This window comes from Triticum urartu, chromosome 2A (genome assembly GCF_056163025.1).
Source record: "Triticum urartu cultivar PI428250 chromosome 2A, HENAU_Tu73, whole genome shotgun sequence".
Classification (NCBI taxonomy): Eukaryota; Viridiplantae; Streptophyta; class Magnoliopsida; order Poales; family Poaceae; genus Triticum; species Triticum urartu.
This window is the reverse complement of record NC_141874.1, coordinates 739,466,223-739,478,959: the sequence shown is the minus strand read 5'-3', so window position 1 is coordinate 739,478,959 and position 12,737 is coordinate 739,466,223. Positions and strand designations below refer to the sequence as shown.

Sequence of the window (12,737 nt, the reverse complement as noted above, 5' to 3'; positions counted from 1 at the left end):
ACGCTTCCTTGCGCCATCAGGCCAGTAAAGAGCTTCTTCTATGGCCATTTCCAGTGAAGAAACCCCACCTTGTTGCATTAACCTAATTTATATCCAAATTATGGTCAGTGCCAATTCCCAACAGTGGAGAATAGAAAGTTATACAAGGACCATATAAATGCTATCAATAGGGCTATGATGCACTAGTTTGCATAGAATGCTGTTAAAATAATTCATGCTAGTGATCAACAAATGCAGAACAAAACTGCACACGCCTATATATAAGCTCCTGGGCCTTCTTTGATTTCATATAGCAAACTGCTTTCACCAGATAATGGAACTTAACTTTCTAGCTAACAGCATCGATATAAACAGAGGTGCGTGGGGCAAAGGGCTGCTAATCAACTGTGCATATTAGAGTTCAGATAAGAATAAACAAAGTGGTGCATTGTTTGCATGTGGCTAGTTAAGTCTGAACATATTCAATTGCAGGTGTGCAAACAGAACAAAACCAGGAGAAACAGGCGGTTGAGGAAGTTTACAGTTTTGGGTCCTTATGTTCAAGAAAATAGCGATCCATGGCTTTGTCGGCTTCATCTAGGCTCTGAAACGGCCCGCCCGCATAAGGATACGTGTGGAAAGAGCCCCCGTGATCGACCCTGATGTAATACAACATTCCCCAGTCACGTCGCAGCCGTTCCCAAATGCCTGACCCAGGAGGGCTGCTAATCAACTGTGCATATTAGAGTTCGGATAAGAATAAACAAAGTGGTGCATTGTTTGCATGTGGCTAGTTAAGTCTGAACATATTCAATTGCAGGTGTGCAAACAGAACAAAACCAGGAGAAACAGGTGGTTGAGGAACTTTACAGTTTTGGGTCCCTATGTTCAAGAAAATAGCGATCCATGGCTTTGTCAGCTTCATCTAGGCTCTGAAACGGCCCGCCCGCATAAGGATACGTGTGGAAAGAGCCCCCGTGATCGACCCTGATGCAATACAACATTCCCTAGTCACGTCGCTGCCGTTCCCAAATGCCTGACTGACAGTTCTTCTTGTTTTACTGGTCGCACATATTTGACTTCGACAAATATGTGCGTGGGGCAAAGGACTGCTAATCAACTGTGCATATTAGAGTTCAGATAAGAATAAACAAAGTGGTGCATTGTTTGCATGTGGGGCAAAGGGTTGATCCGCCGTCTCGTCTCCACGTAGAATGCCGTTGACCAGACTCCCGGCATGTACTCGTACGAGTTATCTGGCGACAGTGGTGACACTTCCATTGTTTCTATGTTCAACTCGTCCAAGCAATACTGGTCCAGCGGGGACTGGGACGGCCAATACTTCAACAACATCCCGGAGAGCATGGGTCAGAAATGGCTGTCGCTTCAGTTCACCAGCAACAAAGAAGAGCAGTACGTCCAGTATGCCATTGAGGATCCGACAGTGCTGTCACACAGCATAATGGACGTCTCCAGTTAAATGAAGGTGCTCTTGTGGTTCGAGGGGTCATCACAAGATTGGCAAGCCGTCTACACGGTGCCGAAATCTCAGTGTGATGTCCATGCTACATGTGGCCCTTTCACGGTCTGCAGTGATGTCCCGTCCCCCTCCTGCAGCTGCATGAAGGGCTACTCCATACGGTCACCTCAAGACTGGGAGCTTGTTGATCGATCTGCTGGATGCGCAAGAAATACTCCACTCTACTGCAACAGCAACAACAGTAGAGCCGGCGGTGAGACAGATAAGTTCTACCCTATGACTTCTGTCCAACTTCCTGCTGATGCCAGGAACATTGTGAGGGCCACCACTGCAGATGAATGCTCACTTGCATGCCTGGGAAGCTGCTCCTGCACTGCGTATTCCTACGATCAAGGTGGCTGCTCTGTTTGGCACGACAAGCTGCTCAACGTTCGGCAACAAGGTAACAGTGTTCTTCACCTCTGCCTCGCTGCAAAAGAAGTGCCAAGCAGTAAAACCAACAGAAGGGGACTGATCATTGGCGCTGCTGTTGGTGCAAGCACTGCCGCTTTGGTTTTCATCTTTCTGCTGATGATTTGGATGGTAAAAAAGAAGCAGTATGGTGATGATGCTCAGATTGGCATGGGGATCATCGCATTTCGGTATGTCGATTTACAGTCTGCAACAAAAAGGTTCTCAGAGAAGTTGGGGGCCGGCAGTTTTGGTTCAGTATTTAAGGGTTCCCTGAGTGACTCGACAGCCATAGCGGTGAAAAGGCTTGATGGAGTCCGCCAAGGAGAGAAGCAATTCAGGGCTGAGGTGAGCTCAACTGGAGTCGTCCAGCATGTCAACTTGGTGAAACTGATTGTCTTTTGCTGCCAGGGTGACAGGAGGTTACTTGTGTACGAGTACATGCCCAATGGCTCCGTGGATCACCATCTCTTCCAAAGCAATGGCATGGTGTTGGATTGGACTACCAGGTACAAAATAGCTCTTGGGGTTGCTAGAGGACTAGCCTATCTGCATTCAAGCTGTCGGGACTGCATTATACACTGTGATATCAAACCAGAGAATATACTTCTGGACGGGTCTTTCACCCCTAAGGTTGCGGACTTTGGAATGGCCAAACTTTTGGGAAGGGATTTCAGTCAGGTCGTTACCACAATGAGGGGAACCATCGGGTACCTTGCTCCTGAGTGGATCAGCGGAACTGCCATCACATCAAAAGTTGATGTTTACAGCTATGGGATGGTTCTGTTAGAGATCGTATCAGGTAGCAGGAAGTCGAGCAAGCAATCATCCTCCCAAGACGGTACCCATGAAGGATATTTTCCGGTGCGAGTTGCACGTAGTCTTATTGAGGGAGACGTTGCAAGTCTGGTGGATGTGAAATTGCTGGGCGAAGCGAATCTGGAGGAGGTTGAAAGAGTTTGCAAAGTCACATGTTGGTGTATTCAAGATGATGAGTTTGATCGACCGACGATGAGTGAGGTGGTGCAGTTTCTCGAGTGTCTGTCTGAAGTTGAGACGCCTCCGGTGCCAAGATTACTTCAAGCCGTTGCAGGGCAGCCAAATCCGAAGATAATCTAGTTGCTAAGTTTGGTTTCTGCTTAAATCTTCCTTTTTACATGGTAGTTGAGCCTACTGCTTTTCCTTTGTATACTACTCTTGTAATTTGGTCTCGCCAAACAGGCTGTGAAAGCTACTACTATGCTAAGCTTAAGATTCAGTTAAGGCGTGGCTACATTTGGGCTCAGGAAGAATTACGTTGCTCTGCTCACTAATCGCGCTCATGCTTTGATCTTTTCGGTTGGTGCAACTATGTCAAGATACAAATCATGTTAATGTTCAATTAGCGCCTTTGGGGCCCGGTTAGCATAGAGAAGAGGGGAATTGCAGATATTTTCAGTAGCCCTAATGTCAAATCCCCCAAAATCATGAAAAGCTAATCCTAAGATTTTCTCCCCAATTCCGAGCCTTATAATGAACAATACCGAAATGCTTGGCCTCGGGATCCCAACCTTGATTACCCCGCTCGACATCTCCGAGCAGTCGGAGTCCGCACGGCCCCGCCGCCGTGCGAATATGCTGATGGCGCGACGCCACCGTCTCCCCGGACGGCGTGCGGAAAGAACAGAGGCGCTGCGCTGGACGATCACGATGCGCGGCCGGCACGGCAACCATCGCCCTGTCGTTCCGCCGCCTTGTGCCATTCGCGCGATGCGGCTAGCGCCGTTCGACGGGGCAGCGCGCGGCCTCTGGCTGAGGCACGCTCCTCCGGCGAACGGGGCCACCGCGCCGCCGTGGACCCCGGCCGGATGGCGCCGCCGCGCCGTTAGCCGTCGACCTTTTTTTAAAAAAACTTGCCGTCGACCCTTTTTTACGGTGGTGCAGTGAAATCGGCGCAAGGGAGAGAAATGACGAGGTTTCGCGGCCGCCGGCCGTGTTGTTCCAGCAGGGCCTTGGCAGTAGGCACAGTCCAGATCGAGGCGGAACAGTTGGCCGGCCTGCGGTTGCTTCTTGCGCCGCAAAGGTTTATTCATACTACTCCCAAACGGAAGCAAATGGCATCCCTTACACCTAAGAAAACAATTATAAAAAAAGAGCTAATGGCATCTCTTTCAAATATAATAATACTTTGGTGTTATGGTTCCTTTTTTGATTATTTCTTGGAAACTGTGAGCAAAATTTTTAAAAGCGAGCAATGTTTGAAAATTTGACAATTTTTTGAACGACTTGATTTTTTTTTAAATCTGTAATTTTTTAAATAGAAACAAATTTTGAAAATCCTGAAAATTTTCAGAATTTTGAGAACATAATTTGATAATGCCAACATTTATCAAAATTTTGATCAATTTTGCAAAAGCACGAACAATATATAAATTTACCGAATATTTTTCGAACACGTGATCATTTCTTAAGTTTCTGAAAAAAAAATGAAAACCGTAAAAATTGAAATTCCTGTTTTTTTCAAATTTTAAAAAACATTCACCAGAAAGAAATAGCAGTGCAAGGGATCAAACCCTGTAACTCCCGTTGTTGACCGCTCGTCACTAGCCACATGAGCCAATAAGCTTTAGTGCCTAAGTAGGAAACGTGGAATACAACAATTATCCCTCAGCGATTGGTTATTGTAGGGAACCGATAATTTTCTCACTTTTTGTTTTTCTTTTTTTGGTTAGTTTTTTGTTTCTTTTTCATTATTCGTGGACTAAAAAAATCAACATAAATATTTTTTGAAAAGCACCAAGAAATTTGGATTTAAAAAAACATAAAAAATTGTAACCAATTGTTTTTGAATTTACCCGAACATCTTTCATATTTGTGTAGAAAAAATTGAATATAGGAATATTTTTGAAATTCCAAATAAATTTAAAAAGCATGATCATTATTTGAAACTCTTAGAGCAATTTTTTTCAATTTGTGAACAAATTTTGCAAAAGGGAACATTTTTGAATTTATGAATCAATTTTGTTCATACTATTCCCAAACGGAAGCTTACACCTCACAAAAAATTCTAAAAAAAACACCTAAAAAAGAGCCAATGGCATCTATTTTGCGTTATTTCTTTCAATATAATAATATTTTGGTGTTATGGTTCTATTTCCTACTTTCTTTGTATAAAAATATAAGAATTGTTTAGGGAAAATATATGACTTTTTTGACACTATGATAATATCAAAAAACTGTATTATATTTTGTTACAGAGACTGACTTGCTGAATGTCCTTGTGTTGTCACAAACTAGTGAAAAATAGATACATGTGTGTTGCTTCAACACAATAACAAAATAGCAGTATATAGATATTGGTCAACGTAAATTATATCGTGTCAATGGCGTGGTGGTGGACGGCTGTGGCTACACCGGGTGTGGTGCTGGCTGCGGCAGCCCGTGGTGGTGCCCAGCAATGGCTCGGGAGAGTGATAGGAAAGAAGAGGGAGAGAAGAAAGATAATTAAGGGAGAGAGAGAGCACTTACATGTGGGACCTAGATGTAAGTTAACGGTCAAACAAACAGTCAATTAATGGTTTGTTTAGTAGCGGGTCTGACCTGTCATAAACCAGATTAATTCTAAATCGTCTGCTCATTAGGATGTTTTGGAACAACGAATCAATTTTATGGTAGTTTTTCGAAAGATTAAAGAAAGTGATAGTTTTTTTTGTAGACATTGTGATAGTTTTTTGCTATATACTCGTATCGTTCTAGCCGACCGCATCACCGCCTACTCTGGATCGTTCTGACAAGGTCGTCTTTAGCGCGATGCTTTGCATCTCATCTATTTATCTCTAGCAATCTACTGTTGCTACAATTGTTTTGAGGGCAAATACCAAACGTGCTTTGATTTTCCTAGTCCATCTGCATCTTCCAAGGAGACAAAGTGTAGCTTTCCACATGTCTTCATTGCTCTTTGCATGCAGTCACCACCTCAAAAGGGAGATCCAAGATCGACACACAATATTTCAACTACGTCATCTCCTCCTTGTTTGGTACTATAAGTGCACCATTTGCAACTACATCACCTCTAAACCGTCCTAAACGTACAACAAAAGTACTAATTACAACTTAATGACAACACTAACAACATTGTGCCTGTGAAAAAAAACATAGATGGACATACTAATATTGATGTACAACATTTGCAGCAACATCTTGTCAGTATTAGTACTACTAGCAAAAAGGCCCGTGCGTTGCGACGGGAGAAAAAAATATCACACGCTCTTAATTTACAAAAATGGTCTATGATCTGAGAATTTGTAGCTACGGCCCAAATAAAGATGGTCTTAGCCTACAAAAGCGCGGTTCAAGATTCCACAGGTATTCTATTTCAACACAGCTTGCATATAGATTTAATCCGTATAAAAAAACGGGCAAGTGATCATGCATTTATTCATGTCATGTGTGAAATGGGGTATTGTTATGGGCCGGTAAGGAAAACGACCAAAAACAGACGATGAAACATTAGCACACTACGGAGACATGTGTGCATCAAGGGCGGTTTTCAGTTTAAGCATCACCAACTTAGGGTAACTCTTGTATATTTTTTTCACATGCATGTTGCTTAAATACATAAAGATTTGTTAAAAAGATACATGATTTTTTAAGCATAAAGAGAGATTTTTTTGTCTAGAAAAGAACAATTTTGTATATCGGTATTAAGAAAGACGAATAATGCATTATTGATTAACATTGCATCCTAGATAGTATATTTTTAAAAAGTTAACAATTAAATAACATCATATTCGGATTCTACATATTTTTCTAATCAAAATTCATATATAACATGTTAAATTTGGAGTTACGGTTTAGAAGATATAAGTATTTTTAAAAACATTTGAAATCTACTGCGGGTTTAATGTCAGAAAAATCAGGGGTTTTCTATAAAATAGCATGACGGTCTAAAAATACCTATTTCTTTTATTAGTAGGTATAGATAAGTGCACCATATCTTGTCCGGTCATGTTCCAAAAAATCTGTAATACAACATCACTTAGCTAATTACAAGCTCAAAAACAAACAAATTTGCACGATGCATGTCACGAAAAACTCATGTATTACATAGCCCATACCTTGAGGTTCAACTTCTTAGTTCACTTCTCGCGATAAATCATACTCAAAATGCTCCAAATGACTCACCAAAATGATCAACTAATGCCTAAACCAGCAAAGGATGCATACCTAGGAGCTAATCAAGCAAAACAAAAATAGCGTGCATGTGAACGAAAAACATATAAATGGATAGATCTTTCCTTGATCTACATTTTCTTCAACTACAACATCTTCTGGATCGGCCTTCAAATCGATCAAAATCACAGTCAAAGTGGCTATTTCTCCTCAGCGTTCTTAGTTGGAAAGGAAGAGAGCATGAGGTCAAATTTTGCCTCCATGCATAAATATGTGCTTACGCTGTACTTGTACCAGTTTGATGGAGTGAAAGGACTTGCCAGTATACGGAGAGGCATGCAGAAGCCGGCGGTTTTGATTGCTTTTCCAACGCCGGTGTCGTCGCCGGCGTAGTAGTGCGACCACTACAGCTTTGTGGCCAGCTCGTATGGCGTCCAGAGCGTGTGCCTGGCGTGGCGCTGCCCGGCCAAGGCGAGCACCTGCCGCAAGGACCGCAAACGTGTGCTGCCCGTTCGAGTACCCCGGCTGCAGCAACGCCGGGAACTCCGTACGTGAAGGCGACGCGACCCAGGACGCTTGTCCATCCGGGAGTGACCGGGAGCTAGTTGCTTCGAAGTTTTCGTCCGGACGCCATAGCCGGCCGGCCATGGGGTGCTCTACCTCCATAGACTCATAGAGGCGCGCCGCGGCATGCTCTGGGCGCGAGCCGGAGCTTTTCGCTGCGCTGCTCGCCGGTGACCGACAGAGGCTGCGGGCCAAGGACGCGTCGGTGCCAGGCAACCTCGGCAGCTCGGCCTCGCCTAGGACGGGCATCATCGGCCAACGCCAACGACGCCGCCGTGGGTCCAGTCCGACGAGTACGTGCCATTGCCTTGGAGTTTTACCCGGAGATACTGTCCGACTTCCCTTACCGGAGGTCACGTCGCTGATCATGGCTAGCTCGCTCGCGAAGACAAGGCGGAACCGACGTCGATTGATGCCAATGCATGCACGCCGGTTTCGCCGCCCACAAGGGACATGCCGGCCGGAGCTGTCCGACATCAACGCGTTCGAAGAAGAGCAACTCGAAGGTGTCTGCGGCGGCGCTGGTGTCGCCGGAGGGAAAGCGCATGGCGGTGGTACCAGCCTCGGCGGCGTGCGCAAGACGCTCGTGGACTGGTGCGCCGTGCCCAGCCACGGCTCGCGTGACCTTCTCATGTGCGCCGCCTTCAAGTGGGAGCTCATCAGGGCGCGGAGGACGTCTCGCGCACGGCGGAGGGGTGCGCAACAGCTCGGCCTCCGAGGATCTCTGACAGAGGCGCACCGCCACCCGCATCTCGGTTGGTCTCCGGCCTCGCGGGCGCAAAAGCGAAAGAGCCGTTTGCACGAACCAACTGACTAGTCAAAAGGGACCCACAAGGCAGAGGCACATCGGATCGGAGGCAGCGGACGAGTCAAGTCTGTTTCTAGATCGGAACCTGTCCCTAAAACCCTGGTCGCCGCCGCGTCGCCCCCGACCCCCGCCGTCTTCGCCCGGGCGCCCCTCGCCGTCGGCTTCGCAATCCGGCCGCCTCACGTCATCCCCGGCCGGTCGCCGTCGCCATCTCCGCCCTCCAGCCGGGTCCGGATCGACCGCTTCTCTAAGGTGAGTCGATCAACCACACACCTGCTTCCCGTGCGGCAATTTCTGGGCGCGCCGGCGTGGGCGCCTCGCCGATGAGCGGAAATGCGAGATGCCGGAGTGGAGCGGCTCGTCTCCTAAACCATTTCGTTGTGGCGGTGGATTCATGGACCCTCCTCCTCTCGTCGCAACGCGATTGCTTTGTTTGGTTGGTTACATTCGTCGTTGTTCTAATCTTGTGTTGCGTTGCACGGAACCTATTTGACAGTTTGGCAAAACCAAGAATCTGTAGTGTATTAGTATATTCTACCTCGATCTGCATGCCGTGGCTTGTGCCTTACTACTGACGATGATTAGCTGATCGAATATGAATCTTGTTATCCAATTGCAGGCAGGATGGACGGTGACTTCAAGCTGTATGACAACTTGGACGGCGATTTCCGGATGGAACGACAAGACAACGGCAACATGGAATTCTCCTTGCGCAACCAGGAGGATGAGTTGACATGCGTGTTTGAGGCCGCACTCACAGCAGCAGAAATATTATGGGTTAGGAATCAAGCACAGCATCTGCTCAACAACGGGCCAAGTACCAGCACTCCGATGGCAAGTACCGGTAGCAACACGGCCAGTAGCAGCACCCCGAGTAGCAGCAGCACGGCAACTACCAGCATGGCGAGTGTCAGTAGCAACAAGGCGAGCAGCAGCAGCACGGCGACTAGCAGCATGGCGAGTGTCAGTAGCAACACGGCGAGCAGCAGCAGCACGGCGACTAGCAGCATGGCGAGTGTCAGTAGCAACACGGCGAGTAGCAGCACCCCGAGTAGCAGCAGCAGCGGAATAACCAGGATTACCTTTGATACTCCCAACTTCATCAAGGCGTACCAGGCTCGGATCGGCATGACACTTGAGGAGGACAACCGCAGGCGCAGAGCCTGGGGCTTCCGTGCGTCCAAGGCCTTGGAGTTTTTCGAGGAAGTTGGCGTTGAGGCCACGTTAGATTCCTGGCCCAAGGCGAGGACCATTCGACTCAGTTCACACAGAACAGTGCGCCATCCGGGGTTTCGACGGTTGGCGCAGTACATTCTCAGTGGGAAACCCCTGATGGGCGTCATCCCGGTTGGCCCGGACCTAGAAAAACTCAGACCCGGCGAGATCTACGAGTTCAGTGATCCGAGGGACCCTTCGCCTGAGCCTCCGATATGTGGTCACATGGTGGTTTTCATTCGCTACGGTGAAGCTGGCCCGCTTCGAAGGAGAAGTACATGGATGAACCCGGTTACATATGAACCCATTTTGGAAAACACATTTCTAAATTCTAAAAAAATCTGAAAAAAATTACATGGGTACGTCTCCTTGTTTTATATGCGTGCATAAAGTTTCACGGAAAAACAACTTTTTTATGGCCTGTGCAAAAAAGACAAAACATTATGTCATGAAACACTATTTAGAAGCACTGAAATTTGTCTTTTTTGCAGAGGCAAAACAAAAAGACATTTTTTCATAAAACTTTGTGCCGTGCACACACATTTGCGAACTTGTATGCGTGATATTTTCTTTTGATTTTTTTGACATTTTAAAATGTGCTTAAAATGCATTTTATGAAAATTGGGTGCATATGCCCATGGGTTCAGATGGTGCCCTCTCCGCTTCAAAGGCCGTACTTACTTTTCCTCAACTCGTATGGCGAAAAGTTTGGAGAGAAGGGAATTGCTAGAGTCTATTTTGATCAGGTCTACATTGATCGGCTGTACCAGCTCCTGTGTGTCCGGCGGCCGCCAATGATGACGATGATGTCCTGCTAAATGATGAGGATGCTATTGCGGAAATCGACGCCCTTCTCGACGATTAGCATTCTGTCAGCGAAGCTGCCATCGCTTTGTCCTGAGAAAAAGTCAGAATATGCATGGTACAGTAACCATTGATCTTAGCAGTAAGTAACAACTACTAGTTGTCTTGGTTGGCTCTGTGGGCGAAGCTGCCGTGAGCTCGCGTGACTGCAACGTTTGACTCTGAGACCTCATGAGTGCTGTTACGCTATGGCATGCCACGTTTTGGCGTAAGCGTAGGACAAATGTCACACTGTGGTAACAACAAAGTGATGCCATTGTTTTGGCGTAAGCATAGGACAAATTGCCACACTATGGTACAGTAACCAAGGATTTTAAAGTAGCAACTAGTTGTCTTTACGCGGAGCTGTTTTGGGGTGACTGGGCCAAGCGAACTTTTTTAATTGTTGCAATGCAATTAACTAGTAGTATTGTCAGTTTTGCAATTCTACAATTGATGCGATGCATTATGTTTGCCCCTTATAGCTTCTGCGTTTGATGATGCCATTCATTATTTCAGTTATATAGAATTGTGGATGCCGATAACCTCTTATAGCTTCTGTGTTTGATGATGCCAATCATTATTTCAGTTCTTATAGAATTATGGATGCCGATAACTTCTGAACGAGGTAGGTGACCATGGCAAAACAAACGTTTTTATGGCAATATATATTTGTTGAGGATGACAAGTTTAGTTGGCGAGTATGACAAATCTGCCTTAGTTTATTTTTTGCTAGAAAATTGTCGTGCTTGTAAGCAAAAATTGACATCCTCGCATCAATTAAAATTGCCATAAAAAAGTTCATTTACCATGTGCACGTACGTGACGTCGGGTACTTATCATTTCCAAAAGTAATATGGTTGAGTTTTCCAGTTTTTTGGGGCTTTGTGCACATTTTTTTATTCTTCTTTATTTTCTACTTATTAAAATTTGAATTGGTGATGAGTTCACATATGAACCCAATAAAATTCATAAACGGTTAAAATACACTTCTACACACACGTGAAAGTAACAACCTTGCAAGTATGTCTTAAAAAAACCTTTCAAGAGATATAAATAAACAATATAGTTTACGCACATGTGGGACTTAACACAAATAAACTAATATGCTAATACTAAGACCAACTTTCTTGTAAAGCACATAAATAACAAACGCAAAAAACGCGTCTCAAACTCGAAATCATGGTACTGATTAAACTTTTCTTGAGGGAAAGCCAGTTGGCACTTTATTGTTGGTCCGAAAATGTTACATCCTTCAAGACATGAGGAAGAAGAAAAGTAGGTGGACCATTCATCCCACCAGTAGACCAAGTTTACATCATAAACATGTCTAGCAAGGAAATGTACCAAGGTGTTGGCCTCCCGAGAGCAATGCTTGAATCTTATAGACGGAATTTCACGGGCCAAATGAAAGCAATCCGCAAGTGTTGGTGACTAAGGAGCCAAAATATATGTCTCTCCATTGCATGCCTTGATGACCTCCAGGCAGTTTGATTCAACTAGGACCTTGGTGCATCCAATCAGCTGAACAAGCTAAAAACCGCGACGGATCGTCAATGCTTCTGTCATCATTGCACTTGCAGTAAAAACAAATGGTTCAACGACACCCGCAATAGCTTCTCCTCTACTGTTCCTTAAAACAACAGCTACAACACCCGAGCCATCCTCAAAATAAGATGCATCAGAGTTCAATTTATAGGATCCAGTGGTTGGTTTGACCCAGCCAGTTCTAACAGGGCTGCTTGACTTCTTTACTGCCGAGTTTGTCATGATTGCATGGATGGCAAAAGTTGTACTCTTTGGAGTTTTCACAATCTCACCTTTGCGTGCCTGCCAACGCTCCCACCAAATGTACCATGACGCCACCGCCACTGTTTCATGCAATCCCAGCGGACCAAGAATTGGGGAGGGACCTCTTGGCCTCCTGAGAATTTCCTCGAGCACCACCGAGCTAGAGCGACCAACCTGTAGTGCTTGATCTATGATTTCTTCCAGTCCAAGGGCTGACCAAACTTGGGTAGCACGTGGGCATGAGAACAGCAGATGTTTAACATCCTCAAGCCATGTTTGCCATATTGGGCAAACCGGCGAGACCTTGATGTGTCTATGAGCTAAAACAGACATTCCCAGAATCAGACCATGGAGTGCCCGCCAAATGAAAATTTTGGTTTTGCTTGGGACTTCCAACTTCCAGACTATATCCCACACTGGCCTGATTGTAGCTGAACCTTGGGCGTTGTTCATTCT

At 45.6% G+C, this 12,737-nt stretch overlaps 1 protein-coding gene and 1 pseudogene across 1 annotated transcript; both read left to right on the top strand.

Annotated features, from left to right (window-relative positions):
• The first annotated feature begins 1,459 nt into the window (after positions 1-1,459).
• Positions 1,460-2,325, top strand: LOC147987484 (G-type lectin S-receptor-like serine/threonine-protein kinase At2g19130 pseudogene; annotated as a pseudogene).
• LOC125527952 (G-type lectin S-receptor-like serine/threonine-protein kinase At2g19130) lies at positions 2,087-3,028 on the top strand. Its single transcript, XM_087545325.1, has one exon. It carries the CDS (start codon positions 2,351-2,353, stop codon positions 3,026-3,028), a length of 678 nt encoding a protein of 225 aa, XP_087401451.1. The 5' UTR covers positions 2,087-2,350.
• Positions 3,029-12,737: the final 9,709 nt, after the last annotated feature.

Excerpts from the sequence above, each read along its gene's own strand:
- LOC125527952 (XM_087545325.1), top strand. The coding sequence starts at position 2,351 with ATGCCCAATGGCTCCGTGGATCACCATCTCTTCCAAAGCAATGGCATG.